Raw genomic sequence first — 23,623 nt, 5'->3', positions numbered from 1 at the left:
ATACCTGTGTTGGTTGTTTGTATTCATCCTTTATAATTTGACCTAGTTTCCACTTTTTGTAGGACTCTTTTTTGAGTTTCAGATTATTGAAGATCTCCTGGTGAAAGCCACAGTGGTCTCGTGCCATATTTCCTGTCTTTCCTATGAGGTGGGATAGTTGCTCTTGTGCCCTTAAGAACATCTCTTTGAAAACTGCCAACTCTCTCAAATTGTTTTTCCTCTTAAGTTGCTTCCCATGGGATCTTATCTACCAACTCCCTGAGTTTGCTAAAGTTTGCCTTCTTGAAATCTATTGTCTTTATTCTGCTGTTCTCCGTCCTACTGTTTCTTGGAATCATGAACTCTATCATTTCATGATCACTTTCACCCAAGCTGCCTTCCACTTTCAAATTCTCAACCAGTTTCTCTTCCCTATTTGTCAGAATCAAATCTAGAACAGCTTCCCCCCTAGTTGTTTTCTCCACCTTCTGAAATAAAAAATTGTCTCCAATACATTCCAGGAACTTGTTGGATAATCTGTGCCCTGCTGTATTTATTTTCCAACAGGTGTCTGGGTAGCTGATGTCCCCTATCAACACCAAGTCCTGTGCTTTGGATTATTTTGTTAGTTGTTTAAAAAAAGCTACTGCCACCTCTTCTTCCTGGTTAGGTGGTCTATAGTAGACCCCCTACCCTGACATCACCCATATCCCTTTTAGCCTTACGCAGAGACTTCCAACACGTCTATTTCCTATTTCCATCTCTGTCTCAGTCCAAGTGTATACATCTTTGATATGTCATCAGTTTTTAATAATGTGAACAGCGTTCCCCAGTCAGAAGGCTGACTTTTCAATACAACTGTTCCCTCGGTTTTAGTAAAAAAAAATGTATTCCTTAGTATCTCCAATTGTTTATCATTTCAATAGAATGGTTCGTGTAACATATGGAAAAGAGACTATTTCTGATTAAAATCTATGGTATTTCACATAACTTATATATAGACCTGTTTTTTCATTGTTATAAAATTCTGTAGGACTCTTTCAAAGTATCTGCATGACAGTTCATGCAAGTATTTCTATGAATTTCCATGACAGTTTCTCTTTCTATGAACACCCTTGAGAACAAAAAATCCTATTACTAATGACTACGGGAAATGAGTCAAAGAGGTGAAATAAGATCCAAAACTTTGCAATTTTTATTAAAATTGATGTTTATCAATGCTTTTTTTGCGTTGTCCATGTAGTTCTGTTTACACACACACACATACTGCCCTCTGTGTGTGTGTGCATGGTGTGATAAGAGCGTGTATGTGTGTGTGTATGATACACACACATAGAGGGAGAGGGAGATCACAGTACTCCATGTGTGTATGTATATATCATACCATGAATAGCCCACTTATGTCAACCTAAATTTTGGGGTGTTCTTCTATCCCTAATAGATAGCACGGTCTTCCTGTAGTGTATTGTGGGGAAAAGCGAAGGAGAGTGTGGATAGATAGATAGTAGGTTATATTTATTTTTCATTAACATCTTTTTTTCCCCATCTGCTCTGATTCACTGTCTCTCCTAAGCAGAACATGAACCCAGTAATGTTTGAATCACACTTTCAAACCCACGTTAGAATGGGATCAAAATTAGGCAAAATGTGTTTGCCCATCCCTACTGCTACATTTCACAGAATATATCTGATATTAACATTCTGAAACTTCGTTACAGTGACAAAGATTCCAATGAGAACAGACAATGGCACAAATTAATCTATTCTTGTGACAAAGACTGTAATGAGAATGGGACATGGTTAAAAAAAATTAAACCATTCTTGTTACAATCTCAAGATTGCAATCTCCTGGTCCCCCTCAGATGCTATATACTCCAGTGATGTATCACTTAATCATGTCAGTTTAACAAAGAATTTTACTTAGCTCTTGCTATGAGGCTGGCATACATTTGCTTTGACTTTCCACAGCTAAACTGTTTTAAAAGAATGCAGTGGGGTTAATTATGGTTTTTAAATCACTGTATATATAAACAAAATTAGAAAAACATTCGGGCAGGTTTTCTTAGTCAGCTGCAACTAGCACATATAAAAAGGCACTCAGATTTTTTTGTTGTTGCTGTTGTTTTTTGTTAAATGAACGCTTGGAATTACTTTTAGTCTTCAGCCATACCAGAGCTAACTATAGGTTATTTTAGGAAGTCAGACTCTGGCACCAATTTATCTGTAAGTCAAATGCATCTAATGCACGTTATTGAAAGCTGCTCAGTCATTCTCTCTTTATTATTATGTCATGTGTGAGATGAGGTTCAACTGATATTTTTTTCAGAGGTTATTGTTTAAGGGGTTACACCTGAATCAGATCATTTTCAGCCAGGCTAAACATCGGCAGAAATGTGTTAACATCAATGCAGGGCAGTTGGTTGTTTTAACCCAGTGCATTAAAAATAGTGCTTTCATGGTTCTGGAAGCTTCTTTGACCCACTCCATTTGCAAGTTTAATACTTAAGCATTTCCATCTGTTCAGATCTGTTTTTCATTCAAATACTAAAGTAAAATGTGTTGGCATATGAATATTTTTTATATCTGAATCGTAATTAAGCTTTATTATACTGTTTAATTTGTAGCTGCAGCAGCAGCAGATATGGCCTATCATCACATCCGGCCTCCAATAGGGTATTCAATTCCCAAGCCCATATCATCACTGTTAATGAGGGGCTGGAATGCGTGTCCTGAGGTAAGTGCTCCCACTTCTTTAACCTATGAAGTGGTGATTACTAATGTTTGTCATGTGTAAATGGCTATTTTGCCAAGAGCCTCAGAGAGAAGATGAGCAGGTGCGTATTTTTATGTTTGCCACCTTCCATTTTTCTGGCTTTAGAAGGCTCCTAGTTGTTATGGTGACCTGGCAATATAGAAAGCGCTACGACAGAAAGGCTCACACTTGTTTTGAGGAGTCTCTTACAAATGAATTCCTGAGGACAAATCTCTATCCCAGCATAAACCTCTGAGGAGAATACTGATTCTGGCTTGGAATTTATATCAGTATAACTACATCGCTTGGGGTGTGCTGAATGACCCTAGCCCCCGATGTAGGCAGAGCTACATCAAATAGAGGGCTTCTTCCATCGGCATAGCTACCACCTCTCAGGGAGGTAGAGTACCTAGACTGGTGGGAGAAGTTATCCTGTCAGCATAGGAGTGTCTTCACTAAGCCCTACAGCAGCAGCATTGTATATGTAGACAAGCCCCCAGTGTCATGAAACAATGCAGGCTGGGACTCCCTTCACAAAGAAACCTAACTGGTATCATAATTAACATCTTCTGTTTTGATTCCTAAGTATAAGCTGTATCTATATCGGTAAATGACTTTAAATCTTCAAGGCCAAGCTCTGGGACTCTAGCTACCCATTCCTGCAAGCTATTCTGCACTGGCAGACACTGAGCCTTACTGACTTCAGTAGGGCTCTAAGAGCGCACAGGGGATCACCACTGCAGAACAGATTGAAAGAAATGGGTCTCAGGATTTGACCAGGTATGTAAGTGCCCACATACTATGTGCTAGATATCTATCTAAGGTATCCAGATGGTGTGTAGTATCTGAGCACCTTGCCATATTAATCCTCCCAGCATTCCTGTTAGGTAGGAAAGTGCAATTATCCCCATTTTATAGATGGAGAACTGAGGCCCAGAGAGGCCAAGCGACTTGCTCAAGGTCACACAGGAAGTCTGTGACAGAGCAGGGACTTGAACCCAGATCTCCCAAGTTCTAGGCTTGTGCTCCTAATCACTGGACCATCCTTCCTCCTCAGGGACTATGCCCCTGACTCATAACCTAGATGCCTTTCTGAGACACCATTCACAGAACACTTGCAGACAGGCAGACAGCTTCTAAAGCAGTCTCTCAGTGGTTTTAGAGAAGACAGAAAGAAGGAAGGACACTTTGCTCTCTTGATCCCCTCTCTGAGCTTGGCTTCTGCATAGCCCATAAGCACGATTTTGCTCTTACAATATCTCATTTGGGGCTAAATTGTAACTTGGCCTGTGTGGGCATATGAGGGAGTAAGGACTCCCATTATACCTCTGTGTAGGCTGCCTGAACCAGCAGTGTGGGCACATATGAATAAGAGAGCACTGTTTACTCCACCCTCCATCGCAGGAGGTTGGAGAGTCGGCTGGGAGGGGTGAGGAGTGGGCAGGACCTTGGCTCTAGAAGTCCCTCCTCCATGCACTAGCAAACACAGCTGATCCTGTTTAACAGGTTTAGTATTTATTGCTGACATAAGCCATCAGCCAACTGGTATACCTCTACCCCGGAGCAAGGTGGTAGTAAGGAAGGATTTGAGACTCAACAGCATGTCTCTGAGTCACAAAGCCTCCTACGGCTAATAGGAGGGTAATGTTGCTCATGCACCACCCTTGCTCAGGGCGGTGCCTAAAGTCTCAATCGAGTCCTTAATTTGTTTAATATTTGAACTTCACATATAAAAGATATTGACAGTAAAGATGTGAAGACAATCTGGGTTATATCATACATCTGCTACACACTGACTACTTGTGTGGGATGCTAAACACACCTTTCCTTTTGCTCATTGTGCTTACTTTATGGTTAGGGTTTTTCTGCTCTGTTTTGTTTCCAGTCCCAAAAGAATCATATGCTTTGGCTTTCTACTGGGTGGGAGAAGGAATATTTTATTTAATCTTGCAAACAGACACAAAAGGAAGAATAGGAGAAGGAAAGGAAAAGAAAGAAACCAAAGGGCTGAAAAAATAGATTGATTGAAATGCAAGAGAAAGGGGTGGCAAAAAGAGGTAGGCAGAGAGAGGGGAAGTGGAACTACAAGAGTCTGCAAATAAAGGAGGGAAAAGGAAAAGTGTAGATGGATTATGTGGAGAAGAAAATAATTATTTAGGCAAGCAACAAAAAGCTTTGATGTTTCCATTATGTGTCCAGTATTATAATTTATACCGAAGAACTGGGAGGTTGTAACCTGTTCTGATGGCCCATTTCTAAATCCTCTTTTAAATTGGTGGGTTTCTCTTCTCTGGACAAAATGAAATCCATATATTCAAAGAGAGGGTCCAGGTTACTCCACAGGTGCTCAGTTATATTTTTACAGGGCACTGAGGCTACTGCCCAATCTCCCCTGCCTCTGTATTAGTACAGTACTAAAAAAAATGAGACATGTAGAGGTCAGAACAAGAGGAAGAAAGCTAGATGTTAAATTTCCAGTTAATTTCTAGGGAAATTAATACTTTAAAGAACCTCTACTGTACACAGTCGTATGGGACATACTGCGGGTTGGTTGAAACAGAGTAAATGGCCAGCAATCATGAGTTATGAGTTTTCATAACTCTTGTGTCTGAAGAAAATGGGAAACAGTATCCCAATTATTTGGGACATATTTTTATGCAAGTGATTTATGGACTTGGCCCCTAGTGTTCTATGCTTCTTGGTGCTTTCTACTTTTCTTAACTTGATACATCTCTTAAGTAGGATCTTTTCTTTCTGTACATTCCATGAAATGTCATTGTCATAAATATACATATTCTTTTTTATTTTGTTTCCTGCTCTCCAAGGCCCATTCTTCTCTCATAAGAAGGATTGCTAAAACCAAATGATAATGTGTTGCCTAGCCCAAGAGATCCATCCTAGGAAGCTGATATGTTAATGAGATATTTATTTTTCAAAACCTTCAGTTTATAACAATGAGGAGATGCAAGTCTCTTGGAGCTGCTTAACCCCCTTTCTGTACAGAAACCGTTGTGTTCTTGTAGCTATTATAGCTAATTGTTTGGAGGGTCTGAAAAGATTGAATCAGAGATCTCCACCGAGTGATTAAACATAATTTACCAGGCTTTATACAGACTGTTGCCCCAAATTTTATTTAGTTCCTTTCCCCCAAAAAGAACTTAATGGGCATAAAAGGTTTTACTGCTCCAAGAGACCACAAATCTTAGAGATCTAGGTGAATTTAAAATAGAATGTAATAGTTACAGATAAAAAGAAGATTTTACATTATCTTCAGCAAAGACTGTAATAAATGTAGCACAGAAATGTTTTAAATGGTGTAACCTGTACATAGTAGGAATAGCAGGGTTTATAGTAGTTGTAAATGTAATTTTGTACATTGCCTGAAATACATGCTATATATTCCAGTTCATAAATGTCAATTGCTGCTCTGGTCAGTTAACAGTTCCCTGTTTTACCTTTCTCTTGTTTGTTGTTCTGAGTCTCTTGTTCTGAATTCTACTGTTTGGCTACTCTGACAATACCAGACATGTGTCTCTCTTCTGACTTATCCTTTCCCCAGAAATGGTATTCAGTTAAGCAAGTAAAATGTCTCTGGTTGGTTGGTCTTGCATTTTTTCATCACATTCAATCAAATATTGTTTAATGTTCATTGACTTCTTGAAATTTTCTGCCACAATAATGAATTTTGAATTTTCAGAAAGGCTGGGGTTGTTTGTCTGTAGTTTTGAAGAAAGCAAAAGAGGAATGTGATTGTTATTTGAGTTATTTTTCTCACTTTGTTCTGACTCTAAAGGTGATGTATTAGCATATTCAGCAGATGGTGGGTACAGTGTAGCTTTTGGAGCAGTGTTTTCAACATTGTTGATTCTGCTAGGAATTAAAGGCACCTCATTTTCTACCTCAGAACTAATGTCTTTTAACTCTGGTAATACAGAAGGCTCTTTGTGCTCTTCCAGTGGCATTTCACCTTCTTCGTGAATATTGTTATCTTCATCAGGTTGATTGTTTTGAATGTGTTGCAAATTCTGCACATTCTCCGTGTACATATTATTGTTTATTTGAAAATTGATGTCGCTACATAGTAGTATATTTCTAGTTTTAGGAGAACTGGGGATACTGGATGTGTTAGACATAATAGACACTTTCACAGTGCTTGTACAAAATAGTTTACATTTTTCACTCTCCACATCATTCTGAATTTGTGGTATATCTTCGGCTATACCATCCATGTTCATTTGTGTGTCCGGGATTAGCACTTCAGACAATTCCTCATTGTCATTAGGTGGCTGTTTATTTTCTCTCTGTTCTATTTTTACCTCATCATCTTCAGTGTTAACTGTTCCATGCTGGTTATCAGTATTGTCAGTTCCTTCTTTGCTCCTACAAATTAAATGCTCATTGGCTTCAGTATACAGAAGCAAACTACTGATGTGATTTGGATGCTCTGTGGGAACAAAATATGTTTCTGTTGACATTGGGTTGATATCTGGTGGAATCTGTGGTATAACAGTGAAACTATAAGATTCCACAGGAAGCAGATTTCCTTCTAATGATTATTGTTCTTTAACCTTTTCACAACTCTCCAATCTTTCTATCCTGTTTTAAGTTTTCACTCTGGCTTTCTAATATTCGGTTGTCCATCTGGCCTTGATTGACATTTTTTACTGTATTCTCTATAACTGATTTTAGTTCCAAATCACATTCACTGTTGGGATTTTTTGTCTGCTAGTTGTCTGTGACTTGTGTTTGGATAATAAGAGCTGAAGAAGAATCCCAACCTTCTTCCTTTCTTGTAGTCGTCTGTGAATTTTCATATACATATGACTCTGTAGCCCCTGTGTCTTCTTCATTTACCTGTCTAGAATACAGGGATATGGAAATATCATTTGCCCCATCTTGTGAAGTATTTTCTAAATTCTGAGTTGCAAGAGATACAGTTGGAGCAATACTTCTCACAATCTCCTTTGCTGAGGGTGGAGGTAAGTTACTGTTGTACGTTACAGCTTCTGCAAGAACAGATGTGAGAGCTCTAGAATTTCTTGCATCAGAAATATTCTTAAAAGAATGAGGGACACTCACTATTGGATTATCGCACTTTTCTTCAGACAATTCTGCTGCATCAGCACTTGTTATAATAGTTGCACTTTCGGCCTTTTTGCTCTTAGCCGAGGTCTGCTTGTCAGAGAATTGCGAAGCAACGTTTTTGGAATAAATCTCCTTCTCTTCTCTGGTATCTGGCTGCTCTTGGGGAACTACAGAAGACCCTTGGTTTGATTTTCTTTTTTTTCTTGTCAGCTCTTTGTTGGAAGCCTGTGACAGTTTCTTCTTGGATTCAAATGGTGGTTCTTTGTGTTGATGGTTGGATTTTTGTTGTGGTTTTTCACTGCAAGGTAATTTCTCTGGGTGGATTCTCACTTTTCTGAGGGGATGTAAATTTACTTTTACAGTTAAAAAGGCTTGTCCTTTAATTTTCATTTTAGTCTTCCAGTTGGCTTCATCTTTCCTCATGCAGGTTTTCCTTCCAATATCTCCCTTAGCAGAAGACAATTTACCTTCTTCACTTCTTGCTTCTGAACTGTTGTGCTCTCTGCTTTCCAAAGTGATAGCTTGGTTTCTTTGAACATTAGATCCTACCTTACTTGAGTCCATCATCATCACATCCAACCTGTTTACTGTTGCCAGGTCAGGTACATAAAAGCTAACACTTTTTGGTATATATCTTTTCTTAACTCCTTGTGATAATGGCATCTCTTCATCATTCATAAAGCAATCTTCTACTACTCTTCTATGAGCTTTGGTTTGCTTTTTCTCCAACTTCAAATTTTCCCTGTGATTTTCTTTCTTTTCTTTTGTGTAGCCCTGGAATTTATCACAGTTCACATATTTACAGATAAGGGAGTTGTGTAGCTGCAAAGAAATATTTTTGCTCCTTTCCAGCAATCCACATTGATCATCATGTTGTGATCTATGACTTTGTAAAATCTTTTGCACACAATGTTCCTTTGATTCCACTGGTGTGTTAGGTGCTGATGATGAGCTGGTAATAAAATATCTTTGCCTATGATGTTTTAAACTCTCGTCTTCCGCTTCTGATGGAGACTGCCACGATTCATTTGTCAAATGCTTTTCAAGTCTCTCTTTTGCTAAGGCAGGCACAGGAATTGCACATCTTCCAGTAAATATGTCATGCCTTATATCTGCTGAATAATAAATGTTAGAATTTAGCACATGGAAGAGTTTTATTACACTGACTAAGCACATGTTTGGAACACCTATGTCTATAGTGCCAAAAAGCTCTCTCTGCTTATGGCATAACACCAACATTTAGCTAACATCTCAGTCCAATCTGGGTAAAACATTTTAACTCTATAGCGCTGTGGCAATTACACTCACACACTGTGGTCACATTTTAATCAGTTGAATTAAAATTAACTGATAGAAGTTCAGAAAACTTCAATCTTAATCAGAACTATCCATATAATAATGTGTGTATTTATAATTTTGTTAAAGCAGTATAGCAATATCTTCTGCTGATATTCCGTACTGTCTGGCATGTAGAATACTGCATAAAGATGCAACAGTATTTTTCTGACTCATGCCAACAGGTAGATTTTGTTAATGCCACTCAAAATATCAGCAAGTTAGGTGTCTGTCTGCACAGGGAATTAGGGATGTGGTGCGAGGTGATCTGCAGGGAAAACCCTAGGAATAGTCAAGCTCAGGAGAAAGCTTTGATTAAGTCTATTTTCTTGTTGTTGTTTAAGTGAAATAATAAAGACCAACCAAAAGAATGGGTAGGAACCCTACTTCCTTCCTCCCCACTTTCTTCCTTCCAATTTATCTTCACATTCAGTTTACCTTTGTATAACTGTATTTGTTTTTTCTTCAATGACATTTCCCTGTTCTTACTAACCTAGTGTCTTGGGACAGCAAGGTGCATTGTCATATGGGAATTTTGAGTTTGGAAGGAAATGAAAGAATCTTTATGGCAGTATTTTCACAAGACCTTAAGTCCCATTTTCAAAAAAGATTTAGGAGCTTATGTCTCATTGAAAGATCAGTGGAACTTAGGTTCCTAACTGCCTACATTACTTTTGAAAATGAGACTTAGGCTTTTAAGTCACTTCAGTGCTTCTGAAAATGTTACCTCTAGTGCCTAGACTGATAGAACTTGGCTGCATCATGCAGGTGATGTACTCAGAGTCCATGCAGAAAGTACCATAGGAACCATTTCCCCATTCTCTTCAGTGAGCCAATTCACACAATATTGATGTTTTGTCCTGTCCCCGTCCCCTGGTATAAGACAGAGGTGGAGCAGGTGACCCCTCAGACAATAGAATGAGAGCAAGCAGTAGTGTCCTTGTAGATCATCCTTTAGGTTAGTAAAGAGCCCACAGTGATGGTGATGGGAGGGAGAGGGGAATCAGAATTACCTGCAGCCAGCAAACCAAGGGCCAGATTGTGAAATCTTTATTCCAATAACAAGCAGTTACTCATGGGAGCAGTAGCCCAATTAAAGTCAATGGGACTATTTGTGAAACTTGCTCACCAATGTGAATAAAGGCTTCAGAATCTAACCCCTAATTTCCTTCTCATGAAGCCTTGAGGGTACTTCTAGGTGACATTTTTTTCAGCAAAACTTTTTTTGGTGAAAAATGCGGATTTGGCAACACTGATGCTTTTTTCCAATTTGTGTTGGTTTTGTAAAATTGTTTGTGTCAAAAAGCCAAAAAATCAAAGCCACCACAAAACACTGCATTGCAACACATTTTGACATGAAACATTGATCTTTTGGTTTGAAACAACTTTTCTTTTAAAAAATCCAAAACCTTTAAAATGGTCAAAATTGAAATTAAACATTTTGTTTTGGGTCAAACAAATCATTTCTACCTGAAATGATTTTGTTTTACTTTTTGATTTGCTGAAAATTCTGAAACATTTCATTTTTGGTTCCACCCAAACCTGCTTTTTCCTGGTTTTTTGGAATTGCTAACAAACTGGAAAATCCATTATTCACACAACTCGATTGAGAAGTGCTGAGAACCTGCATCTGCCATTAATTCCATTTTGCTCAGCACCTCTCGTGATGTAGCCTGAAGTCTCCATCACTTTAACCTTTTGGAATATCTCTCCCAAAGCTCTGCCTTTAGCCCTGAATATTTCATAAAAAGGAATTCGTTTAGTGACACTTCTAAAAGCAAATGAATAAATCCAGATTCGTTTCCTATCATAAAAGAGCTTAAAACTCCTATTTTAAAATAAGTAGCAACTTTAGAAAATAAATTAATAAACATGTGGCATCTGGAGAATAACGTGGAAGCCCTGGGGAATAAATCTCTACATTAAAAAAGGAAAACAGATAACATGTATGAAATAAATATATTACAATAACATTCCTGGTTATGAACTAAACCCATAAATTGCTGGATACGAGCTGTTGTCATAGGAGCTCTCAAAGCAGCTAATGTGCTTCATGTTGTCCTGCGTAATTCACCTAAATTGAGAGAGATCACAAAATGAGGTGAGAGAACCAGAGGAATAGCCTGCATATGTTTAATGTAGTGGCAGATTGGCAGGATTTTATTGTGTTTGAGTGTTCGTGAGGCTTCCTGAAAGCAGTGAATTTGCAAGACCATGAGTGTTGCCTCAGTGAGCTAAGGAGGGAAGTCCATACCTAGGGAACAGTACAGAAGCAGAGGAGAGGGAGCAAAGGACATGAAGAGAGATATCTAGAAGGACTTCATTTACTGAGAGAAAGCTCTGCCTCCAGAAAGGAGATTCATGTAGGGATAAGACTCCTTAGTTGTGAGAGCGCATGAAGACCTGGTCAATAGCATGAACACATTATTTTAGGATTTCCCCAAATATCAGAAGTTTGTTGCGTTTTCTTTTTAAAAACTTGTTAATGCAAGAAAATCTATATCCCTGGCAAAGATTGTGGCAGAGGCAGGTATTTTCCAACACCAGCCACAAAATCAATGTGCCTTTCTTGTCATCTTTCAGAGTAACAGCTGTGTTAGTCTGTATTCACAAAAAGAAAAGGAGTACTTGTGGCACCTTAGAGACTAACCAATTTATTTGAGCATAAGCTTTTGTGAGTTACAGCTCACTTCATCAGATGCATACTGTGGAAAGTTTAGAAGATCTTATTATATACACACAAAGCATGAAAAAATACCTCCTCCCACCCCACTCTCCTGCTGGTAATAGCTTATCTAAAGTGATCACTCTCCTTACAATGTGTATGATAATCAAGTTGGGCCATTTCCAGCACAAATCCAGGTTTTCTCACCCCCCCTTACACACAAACTCACTCTCCTGCTGGTAATAGCTTATCTAAAGTGACCACGCTCCTTACAGTGTGTATGATAATCAAGGTGGCCATTTCCAACACAAAACCTGGATTTGTGCTGGAAATGGCTCAACTTGATTATCATACACATTGTAAGGAGAGTGATCACTTTAGATAAGCTATTACCAGCAGGAGAGTGAGTTTGTGTGTATGGGGGGCGGGGCGGTGAGAGAACCTGGATTTGTGCTGGAAATGACCCAACTTGATTATCATACACATTGTAAGGAGAGTGATCACTTTAGATAAGCTATTACCAGCAGGAGAGTGGGGTGGGAGGAGGTATTTTTTCATGCTTTGTGTGTATATAATAAGATCTAAACTTTCCACAGTATGCATCCAATGAAGTGAGCTGTAGCTCACGAAAGCTTATGCTCAAATAAATTGGTTAGTCTCTAAGGTGCCACAAGTACTCCTTTTCTTTTCTTGTTATCGTGGAAAGGCAATACAAGGTCACTTTATTGATTTGTCATCTTCCATAAGGAGTATTAGCTGCGATATCATTACAAGATGGACAGCCACTCTAGAGTTAGAGCCAGTCAAATGTCAATATCAAATGCCAGTATCCTCCCATTATTGTAATTTGGGTATGTGGGGCGGGGGTGTTTCTTCTTAAAGACAAGCTTGCTATTGAGAAAAAGCTTTGAGAGTGTGAAGGGGTACTAGGGAAACATGATAGCCTGCTTTTTGTAGGACTGCCCTACTTTTCAACAAACCAGTCTACTTTTTCAGTGTCCCAAAGAAGGACAGCCAAATGTCCTTCTCTTTAACACGGATCTCATACTTGTCCTACTTTAGCGAAAGCAAGGCATGAGCTTACACCAATTTCAAACACAGGAAACTTTCACCATCTTGTGTCTGGGCCTGATTCTTCACCACATTGCACTTGTTACAGTCATTTATACCCATGCAGAGTGGGTGTATAATGTTACCAAATCACCCACTTTGCTCAAGTATCAATTGCTGCCCAAGGTACATGGCAGTGGAGAATCAGGCCCAGAACATTTATTTTTGTATCTCAAATTTCATATTGCTGCCTGCCATTGGATCCTGTTAGTACTGTCTTTAAAAAGAAAACTCACCTTTATCAGTCTGTGAAAGTTCCTGCAGCACTGTAGTCTGTAAATCTTCCCACTGCTCAAAGGTGCTTGGTTTTGTAACTCTTCTGTGGAAATCTTTTGTTAGGGCACCTGCTTCATTTGTTATAGGCATACTCTCATAAGGCTCTTGAGGACATGATTCTACCATTCTGCATTTAAGGCATAAAAATGAGCCACTCTTTTTGTGTTCATTCTCTCTTTGAATGCTTCTGAGTGGTGTGTCTAGCCCTATGGACATAGTGTCTGCCTTTTCTGTTGCTTGATGCCTGTTTTCCTGTAGAAGTGGCATTTCCCTTCCGGACCCCACAACAGACGTGACCTTTATTTCATTTTCCTGAGTTAAGTGGCAGTTACAGGATCCCTCAATGAGGTAATTTCTTGGCTCATGACCACACTGGGATTCATCTAGAATTCTGCAACAGCAGTTTTCTGATGTGTGTTCATTTGCTTTGCCTTGTTGAAGTTTCCAGTTAAGGAGGGCTAAAACTAGGCAAGTGAGACCAACAGCTCCTGTGACAGATACAAGGTTCGTCAAAGACACAATCATGTACCTAAAGGTATAAATCATCCAATGTTAAACGTACATGTAGGAATGTAATTAATTATAATTGCTACGGTAGGTTTCCTGCCTTACGGGGTTTTTAAAATATAGAAAAAATATCCAATTAAGCAGTGAATATTTTATCTGTATTATTCCATCTTTCCATAGAAGTATCTAGTGCAACATTTTCTATAGCAATTATTCAAGAAGCAAATATATTTGTAATGACTAGGGATTTCTTTAGCAGAAGGGAGAAGCTGAGACTCCATTTCTTCTGTGGTACAATTACTGAACTAAAGGGGTGCTGTCAAGTCTAATAGGCTCAAATTCCCTCGCCTCTTTCTAGAAAGGTCATTTTACCATTTTGAAATGCCACCCACTGACTCCCAAATGAAGGAAGCTTTATATAAACTCTTCAAAATGAAGTTAAAAACAGCTTAAAAAAACCCAACCTCCTAGAATGAGCAACTCTACAACAAACGCGACACATAGACAAGAAAAGGATAAGTCATATATAAAATTCTGTACTGAAAACCGCCATTCAGAAAGTATTAAGGTGGCATCTTTAAGCACTCAAAATCAGGAAATGCCAAAATTAAGCCACAACCTTAACTCTGCCTGCTTCTGTGAATGCATTACCATACTATGTTTAATTACATCATCACTGTCTCCAACAGGACAGTAAAAAGTCATATGATTTTTTTACAGCCTTAGATAATTCTGTCTTCTTGTATTAATATGCGAGGTGTGGGGAAGCTGCATATAGGGGGTGGGTTGGTAGCTCTCTAGGGCCTCAGTCTGTAGCAGTGCACAGGTGACGGTTGGTCGAGGGGCCAGGTCACAGGATGCACTACTGTGCAGATGCTCTGGGACATTTCCTCCAGGCTGTGGGTGGGGGGTGCTAGCATTGCGGAAGCTACACCATTAAGTTGGGGTTGTTTCTGTGGTGATAGAGAAAGGATTACTCCACTCTGCTGATCCCTCCCCCCCCCCCCCCCCCCCGCCCTGCCAAGATAGGGCTGAGTGTTTGCAGGTAGCTCAGTACAGCAGTATTCCAGGGCATTGGTTCTCTCTGTACTCAGCGGGAGAAGTACCACCTACCAAATCACCAATCTCATTGCACGCAGCCCCCTTGTGATTGGTTTTGTTTGTTTTCCTTGGCAGTCTCCTATCAAAGCACTGACTAGATCTAACCTTTCTTAGCTTGTGAAATCAAACGAGATCACAGCCTGAGGTGGTATGACTTCAGGCAATGGTATGGCTGCAGGCTAGACTTTAGATTGTAAGGTAAAACTGTACCTATGTATGTACAAGGACAGCAGTTGCCAGCTGCACAGGAATCTGTGTAACATACCAGGCACAATTGTTCCTTCATTCCGCAGGGAGGATGGCAACACTCTTTATGTATTTGATGGAATTTGACGGAGACGAGAAAAACACTGTGACCAACCCATTCCACTAAAATGATTTGTGACAGTGGCTGCTACTAATGCTGCCTGGCATGTCCCATTCTGAATCAATACTGAATATTAGGCTAAGTGATGAAATGTTTGTCGAAAGTTCTACTGAATATACAAATGAAATTCAATGTTGATAAGTGCAAAGTAATGCACACTTGAAAAATAATCCCAAATATGCATATCAAATGATGGCAAGTAAATTAGCTGTTACCGCTCAAGAAAGAGATCTTGAAGTCATGGATAGTTCTCTGGAAACATCTGCTTAGTGTGTAGCCGCAGTAAAAAAAAGCCAACAGAATGTTAGGAACCATTAGGAAAGGGATAGATAATAAAACAGAAAATATCATAATGCGGCAATATAAATCATGATACCTCCACACCTTGAATACTACATTCAGTTCTGGTTGTCCCATCTCAAAAAAGATATATTAAAATTGGGAAAGTTTCAGAGAAGAGCAGCAAAAATGATTATGGGTATGAAACAGCTTCCATACAAGGAGCAATTAAAAAGACTGGGACTGTTCAGTTTAGAAACGAGATGGCTAAGGAGGGGTATGAGAGAGGTCTATACAGTCATCAAGGTACGGAGAAAGTGACTCGGGAAATGTTATCTGCCCCTTCACAAACACAAGAGCTTAGGGTCACCCAATGAAGTTAATAGGCAGCAGGTTTAAAACACACAAAAGGAAGTATTTCTTCACACAATGCACAATCAGCTCATTGGCATAGCATGTTGTGAAGGGCAAAAGTATAACTGGGTTCAAAAAAATTAGAAAAGTTGATGGAGGATAGATCTATCAATGGCTGTTAGCCAAGATGATCAGGGACGCAACCCCATGCCACAGACATCCTTAAACCTCCAGCTGCTAGAAGCATTTGGCCCTGGTCACTGTCAGAGAGAGGATGCTGAGTTAGATGAACTATTGGTCTGATCCCGTGCAGCCATTCTTATGTTTTTATAACATAAAGATTTGTAAAAGTCTGGCCAATTAATAAGTACTGTGGCCATAATTTTCAAACGTGGGTGCCTACAGTTAGGCAACTAACCCCACGGTTGACAAGTTGGATCAGAGTGTATTCAACTCCTGAAAATCAGACCACTTATTTGAGAGCCTAACTATAAATGTAGGCCTTTAACATTAGGCACCCAAGTTTGAAAATTTTGGCCTATATTTTTCTGATATTAAGATAGTTTATGTGCAAAAAAAAGTAGAGGGCCAGACTATACATTACCTACAAAGCAAAGCACAGCTACCAGAGTAACATCCCGCCAATAGGAATTCATCTTTTTGTTTTTTAGAATAGCAGTAAAGTTTTGAGGATCTGAGTTACAGTTGGCCTCAGTTAGCTCAAGCACATTGTGAACTGTGGGGTTTTTGGAAGCTCTGCAGTTTATATCATTGGCATTTTTGAGCAACCTGATTGAAGAATTCACAAAGCTCCTTAAGAAGAAAGCTAGATCACAAAGTTTGCATGTGCAATTCCATTGATTTTGATCTAAGCTTAGAAGAATTAGCTGAGGGAGTGGAGAAAACATGTCTGGAATGAGCGCCAGCCTGTTTCGGGAAAGGTCCATTTCTTTCAGCTGAGGTAGGTGTTGGAAGGCATTTTTCTCAATGTAACTAATGAAATTGTTAGATAAATCCAGACTCCTAAGACTATCAAGACAGGCGGTTCCAAAGCTGCTCTCCGTAAGATTAGTGATCTGATTTCCATTTAGCTGCAGTCTCATAAGGCCCTTCATATTTTTGAACCAGGTCCCATAGATGCTGCTCAAAGCATTGTTGCTTAGCACCAGGACTTGCAGCTTTTGAAGCTCACTGAAGGTATTATCACTGATAGAAGAGCTTGATATTTGGTTTTGGTCTAACAGTAGAGTCTTCAGATCTCGAAGTCCATTAAAAGCATTTTCTTTAATGTCTGTAATTCTGTTGCTACTTAGCCTTAGTAGAGTTATGTTGACCAGGAGGGACAAGTTGAAGCTTTCTAATGAAGTGATATTTCCATCAGTGACAATTAAAGCTTTTGTGGTTCCAGGAGCAGCTGTAAAAAAGGAATAGAGGCATTACCTACAGGATGTAGGCATGGGCTGGGTCTCAATCCATATCTTAACACTAACAAGGGCTGTTACAGATGGGAAAATAGTTTTTTCACTTCTTCTGATTTTAAGGAAATGCTTCATATTTTATTTATTTAGATGTCTGAAATCCTTTATAGGGACCCCTTCAATAAATGAATAATGTGAGATAAAAGACGGGTCATCCCAGCTTGACAGGTACATGAATATTCACCGACAAATGTATTGAGGGAATTAAAATAGACCCAAACCCCTCAGCCCACTCCCCTCCCCAAAAACCTGAAGGAAAGACAGGCTTTGCAGTGCATTTGGATGGTTAACTGATCCAGCTTCTGGTGGACCAAGAGGCTGAGCCGCTCCCGGAGAACAGCCTGATACCAGCTCTCTCCCAGTTACAGCAATGGAGCTCCAGCTCTAGTATCCCCACTGGTCTCAGCTATGGCACCAGCGCATGGGGAATCTCCCAGGTGTCTACACTAGATGACTAGCTTCCGAGGTTAATACTAACCCTTTGCATCCCACCCCGAAATGTTTTGGTCCCCAGAGCATTGATGTAACACGCTTGCCGCATGAAACTCGACTTAATAAGCAGGCTGCAGCATTCTGTATTAGCATCAGTTTCCAAGCGGTCTCAAGGTTCAGCCTTGTATAGAGGACATTGCAGCAATCAATCTCAACATGAAAAAGGGGGATAATTGTGGCAAGGTCCCTGCATCTGGAAGAAAAGGTCACATTCTTCTTGCCAGGCATAGATGGGGATGGGGAAGCTATTGGCCATTGGCCCTGATTTGGCATCCAGGAGCAGCCCAGGATTTAACAACCCACCAGGTTGCACCCTTGTGTTACAAACTGGGTAACAAAACTCCCTCAGTCTGGGGCACCAATAGAAATTCTGCCAGCCCTTTAAGCTGCTTCCTCCAACCCAACAGCATAATCTCTGTTTTGTCTAGATTACATTGCAGCCAGCTAGCCCTCATGTGAGCTCATCTAAGGGCTGGGTAATTTATCATAACCTGCATGTAATTTCACATGCATCAGAATATTAGATTTTTTATTTTATTTGTTTAGCTGTGCACTGACATGACATATTTGTTCAAGAAACAGAAAACGATCTGTTCCACTAGAAGCCAAAGTTAAAGCATGGCTTTCTGCTGTCACTGTTGTTAGTTTGGGATGGACTTTTCATTGCTTGTGGAAGGGCGAAACTAACATTTTGTGCCAGGCATAGTGCAGGCAAACCACTGTCCTTGCTTCTCACACACAGCTCCGTCAGCAGGCCTCATTCCTGTCCTGCAGCACCCCTGTTGTTTGTAAAGAGCGCCCCTTCTGAACAGGCACTGGCATTTGAGCTACCTAACCAAGTCACGGGCATTACTGTTTATCTGTACTAGGAACTCAACTGGTTTTTTTTCCCCTTTACAATATGATGTTGTTCTTTCCTCTGAGACTAAAACTAATAAACATGAAGGGGGTCTTTTCTGTTATGGATGCCCTGAGGATTTTCACATGGCAGTCCCATATGCGCCAGTGAGCAAAGACCCCTATCAGATACGTGTTGCATTAAATAAACGCCTCTGCATGATCAAAGGGAAACATCCTCTTAACTTCAAACTATGGTCCATCCAATTGGAATAATCGCTTGAGGGTGACTTGGAATGTTGTCTTCAGGAGTCCAGCAGTGTTTGCATGATAAAAGTGATAGAACAATAAGTTATTGCAGCATCTCTATAACACACTTAAGTTATTGGACTCTTATGACAGTTTTTAAAATGACAATCAATAGACTGTACAGCAACATTCAGGCTAATAAAGTAAATGAAAAATTTGCTTCTGATAGCGTAAAATGGTGTTGAAAGAAGGCTCATTTTACTTTTGTTTGTGTGGCTTGTTCCTGTTTCTGCATTAAAGAAAATCTGTTGCTTTAACGGAAAACATTTATTGACTCACTGACTTACTAATTACGTGGTAGTGTCTAGGCACCCAGTCATGGAGCAGGGCCCCACTGCACGAGGTGCTGTACAAACACTTCAAAAGAGTCGAGTGAATCTTTTTAAAGTAACCTTTTTTGGTTGGCTACATTATATGAATGACTAAATCTTCAGCCATGCATGCACTCACATTTTTCTGACTCAGGTGTGCACGCAGCCCAATGCATAGGCCTAATGCATCCAAAAGTTGGGGTAGGCAGGCGGGCTGAATGAAGAGCTACCTGTTTGCACACCCAAACTCTAGCTTGAGTGTAAATAACAGGGTTTGTGTGCACTTAACCTGGCACTTACCATTATGCACATGCTGTCAAAGATTGTTTTGCCCTAAAGATTTGTTGCTTAGTAAAAACAAATCATTTGCTCATAGCTTTCTAGGGACTTTGTCAATCTCCCCAGGCAATGGGTAATATAAAGTGGCCAGACTAATGTAGCTTCTATCAGTTTTTTCTCACGCTGGATAATGTAGAGACTGGCAGTCCATTTATCTGATTCTGGGAACTTATCTAGACTTGAAATTATACCGCAGCACAGCTGCATTGCTGCAACTGTGCCATTCAGTGCTTCAGTGTACACAGAACCTACGCTGGCAGGAGGGGTTCTGCCATTGGCACAGCTAGAGCAATGGAAGAATTTTTCTGTTGACCTAGAGCTGTCTACACTGGGAATTAGGTTAACTTAACTATGTCAGAAGGTGTGTGGACTTTTTGCACTCCCAAGTGACATAGTTAAACCAACTTAATTTTCTAGTGTAGACCAGGCCTGTGTCTCAACAACTAAGCAGCCCTTTGTGCACAAAATACTGTCTTTGCACATACATTATGGCAGTTGCACATGGCATCAGGTGATGTCATCTTTAGACAATCAGATCTGTCATAAATATAAAGGGAAGGGTAACCACCTTTCTATATACAGTGCTACAAAATCCCTCCTGGCCAGAGGCAAAACCCTTTCACCTGTAAAGGGTTAAGAAGCTAAGGTAACCTAGTTGGCACCTGACCCAAAATGACCAATGAGAGGACAAGATACTTTCAAATCTGGGGTGGGGGGAGAAACAAAGGGTTTGTCTGTCTGTGTGATGCTTTTGCCGGGAACAGATCAGGAATGCAGACTTACAACTCCTGTAAAGTTAGTAAGTAATCTAGCTAGAAATGCATTAGATTTCCTTTTGTTTAAAGGCTGGTAAAATAAGCTGTGCTGGATGGAATGTATATTCCTGTTTTTGTGTCTTTTTGTAACTTAAGGATTTTTCTGTAGGCTGAGAACAGCTATCAAGGGGGAAAAAAAGTTAAAAGAATCACCTCTGTAAAATCAGGATGGTAAATACCTTATAGGGTAATCAGATTCAAAACATAGAGAATCCCTCTAGGCAAAACCTTAAGTTACAAAAAGACACAAAAACAAGAATATACATTCCATCCAGCACAGCTTATTTTACCAGCCATTAAACAAAAGGAAATCTGACGCATTTCTAGCTAGATTACTTACTAACTTTACAGGAGTTGTAAGTCTGCATTCCTGATCTGTTCCCGGCAAAAGCATCACACAGACAGACAAACCTTCCCCCCCCCTCCAGATTTGAAAGTATCTTGTCCTCTCATTGGTCACTTTGGGTCAGGTGCCAGTTAGGTTACCTTAGCTTCTTAACCCTTTACAGGTGAAAGGGTTTTGCCTCTGGCCAGGAGGGATTTTATAGCACTGTATACAGAAAGGTGGTTACCCTTCCCTTTATATTTATGACAAGATCCTACAAATGTTACATTCTGGGAATTCAAAATACAATCTGTGTAACATGTTCAGTAATATTGAATAGCAATATTAATAACATTAGTCTTCTCTGGCCTGGTCTACACTAGAAAATTAGGTTGGCTTGAATACATCATACAGGGATGCGAAAAATCCGAACACCTGAGCGATTTAGGTAAGCTGACCTAACACCCAAAGTAGACAGCGCTAAGTTAACAGAAGAATTCTTCCATGAACCTAGCTGCTGCATCTTGGGGAGATGGATTGCCTACACCAATGAAAAAACGCCTCCCGTTGGCGGAGGCAGTTCTACACTGAAGCGCTGCAGCTGTGCGGCTGAAACATTTTCCAGTGTAGGCAAGCCCTCAGTCAGGACATTCTGGGAGTCGGTGAATTCATAACAAAGTGGGACCTTAATTTCTAATGATTTGGAGTTTGGAATTATTGTACCCTCACTAGTCTCATAGCAGGCTTAACATTCTGTTGGGAAATGCTTGAACCGAGGTATTCTGACCCCAAGACCTACAGCAGTCTTGGAGTCCTGGATTTTTTTGGTTCTGGAATCCATTTCTGGCTCTGTCAGTAGCTCACTGTCAGGGAAGTAGTTTAGTATGTGCTTAAGTCTATCCCTTTTCAGGTCACCTCTTAAGAACATGTTTAACTGATTCAATGAGACTTAAGCATGTGTAATACTTTCCTGAATCAAGGCCTATATGACTTTAGACAAGTCATTGGCAGCCTGTTGACTTCACTGGGCTTTACATCTGGACCTTAACCTCTCTTTGATTTAGCATCCCCCTATGTAAACTGGACTTAATAACACTTACCCACCTTAGTGAAGCACTTTGAGAACTATGGATGAAAGATGGTCTAAGTGCCAAGCATTCTTTAGTTTTATGGCTATTAGTACTTCTGGTTTCTTAAGCTGATAATGCCTTTCCGTTTTCTGAGCTAGTGTTAGAAATTTTCTGCTTTTTGCAATAAACAAAGTATGTTACTTAGCATCAGTATGAAAGTCACATTCGGTTTAAATTTGTTAATAAGGTGTCTTATTAAATTGACTTAAGCAAGCAATATGTAATGAATACAGTCAACATATCTTGGTAGAATTTCCACAGCTCATTTAGCCCCAATAAAAAGAAACCATTGTTTCAGAATTATAATGTCATAATGCACTTTGATTCTAATCTGTATCGCTGGTATATCACTTAATCTTACTAATGCTGTAGAATTGCCTGGCAGGGTTATGAGGCAATTCATAGTTCGTTCAGCCAGTGTAAGGCTTGAACTTTGCACAATATGTGAACAATAACTTATTAAAACAATCTTTTTTTTTAAGTGTCTTGCTGCCTGAAATGACTCTTTTCTCAGTAACAAAGGTTTTCAATTACCTCTGAAGGCCTTAGAATAGTTTTGGTAAGGCTGCTAGGCAAAGAGAAATAAAACAATGTTATCACTCCTTAGACAGCAATTGCAGAGATTTGCTTTCAGACGCAGAGTCCAGAAACAGTCAATACAATTAGAGTATTGCAGTGAGCTCACTGTATATAATAAATATCAGTTCTCTTGAAGTGTCTTACTTGATTACCTGGTATATATGTTAATCCTTGACACAGAGTAACATTTTCTGTGCATACCAGGCATGAGGAGGGACATGATGGTATTAACTGAATCACCATAGCAAGTAGAATGAGCAATGTACCTAAAAGAAAAAGAGCATATATTTCATGTTATTGACATTTATTATTCAGGGTTTAATTGCAAGTGGGTAATTAAGTAAATTAGTGGCCTCTGCATTTTTAAGGCTATTTTAATTTGTCATGAGAGAATGGTGAATTTTATGGCCCAGAAAGATGTCCAGCACTTATGACTGAAATTTTCCATTACCCCTGGTTTGTTAAAAGATACAGTACAAGTGAGACAACAGTGTATGTTTATGTGATATTTTGGTCCAGTTCTTAAAAGGGACTCAAATTTAGAGGGCAAAGCTTAGCATTTGCAACTAATTTAAGGCAAACTCATGGCTCATCTCACCTAACCACCAGACTGTATCCAGGTATCAGGTACTTAGACAACTACATGCTGCAAACGATAATTGCGGTTGTTTCCAAGGGCACATTTGTACCCAGAAAATCAAAGACAGCAACTCATAATCAGTTCCTTTTATATTTAGCTAGTTCTTGTGTTTTAATCAAAATAAAACTACTTGCTTTGACAGGACTCATGTCCCGATTCAGCAAAGTACATAAACACATGCTTAACGTTAATAATTATGGGCTTAATCCATGTTCATTGAAGTCAGCGGGAGTCCTTCCATTGACTCCAATAGGCTTTGGATCGTTAAAGTCAATGGGACTTAATCACTCTGTAGGATAAACATGTGCTTACGTGCTCTGCAGAACTACAGCCTCTCCATGCTCCAATCCTCTCCATGCTCCTGACCAAAGCCGTAGAACAACTGAAGAAGAGACAGTCTTCAAGAACCCATATTTGGTTTTGCAAAAGACTCTGTGCATTGGGGTCAGGAGATGTTGGACAAATTTAACCCATTCAGTGTTAAGAGAGAAGACAAAAGCTATTCAATAAAGTGAATAGGTTTTTACTGCTGAGTCTAGTTGCATTAATCCAAGGCAC

General features: G+C 39.6%; 2 protein-coding genes across 2 annotated transcripts in view; one reads left to right on the top strand and one right to left on the bottom strand.

The window, feature by feature from the left end:
• The window catches only part of TNNI3K (TNNI3 interacting kinase), a 164,204-nt gene that overhangs the window by 117,820 nt on the left and 22,761 nt on the right, over positions 1-23,623 (top strand). The window contains exon 21 of the mRNA XM_073357332.1: positions 2,604-2,713. Coding sequence (XP_073213433.1) covers positions 2,604-2,713 — 110 coding nt within the window. The remainder of the gene's footprint in view (positions 1-2,603; positions 2,714-23,623) is intronic.
• LRRC53 (leucine rich repeat containing 53) lies at positions 6,304-23,214 on the bottom strand. Its single transcript, XM_073358067.1, has 6 exons — positions 23,196-23,214; positions 22,578-22,691; positions 16,415-17,224; positions 13,163-13,690; positions 7,586-8,931; positions 6,304-7,227 (listed from the first exon to the last, which is right to left on the bottom strand). Exons 1-6 carry the CDS (start codon positions 23,212-23,214, stop codon positions 6,304-6,306), a joined length of 3,741 nt encoding a protein of 1,246 aa, XP_073214168.1.

Source organism: Lepidochelys kempii, chromosome 8 (genome assembly GCF_965140265.1).
Source record: "Lepidochelys kempii isolate rLepKem1 chromosome 8, rLepKem1.hap2, whole genome shotgun sequence".
NCBI lineage: Eukaryota > Metazoa > Chordata > Testudines > Cheloniidae > Lepidochelys > Lepidochelys kempii.
This window is presented reverse-complemented; position numbering and strand designations above follow the sequence as displayed.

Coding starts and splice junctions, on each gene's coding strand:
- LRRC53 (XM_073358067.1), bottom strand. Junction 13,691..16,414: donor AGCTGTGCTTTGCTTTGTAG/GTAATGTATAGT, acceptor TATCTGTCACAG/GAGCTGTTGGTCTCACTTGC. Junction 7,228..7,585: donor TATCCCTGTATTCTAGACAG/GTAAATGAAGAA, acceptor GTTATACCACAG/ATTCCACCAGATATCAACCC.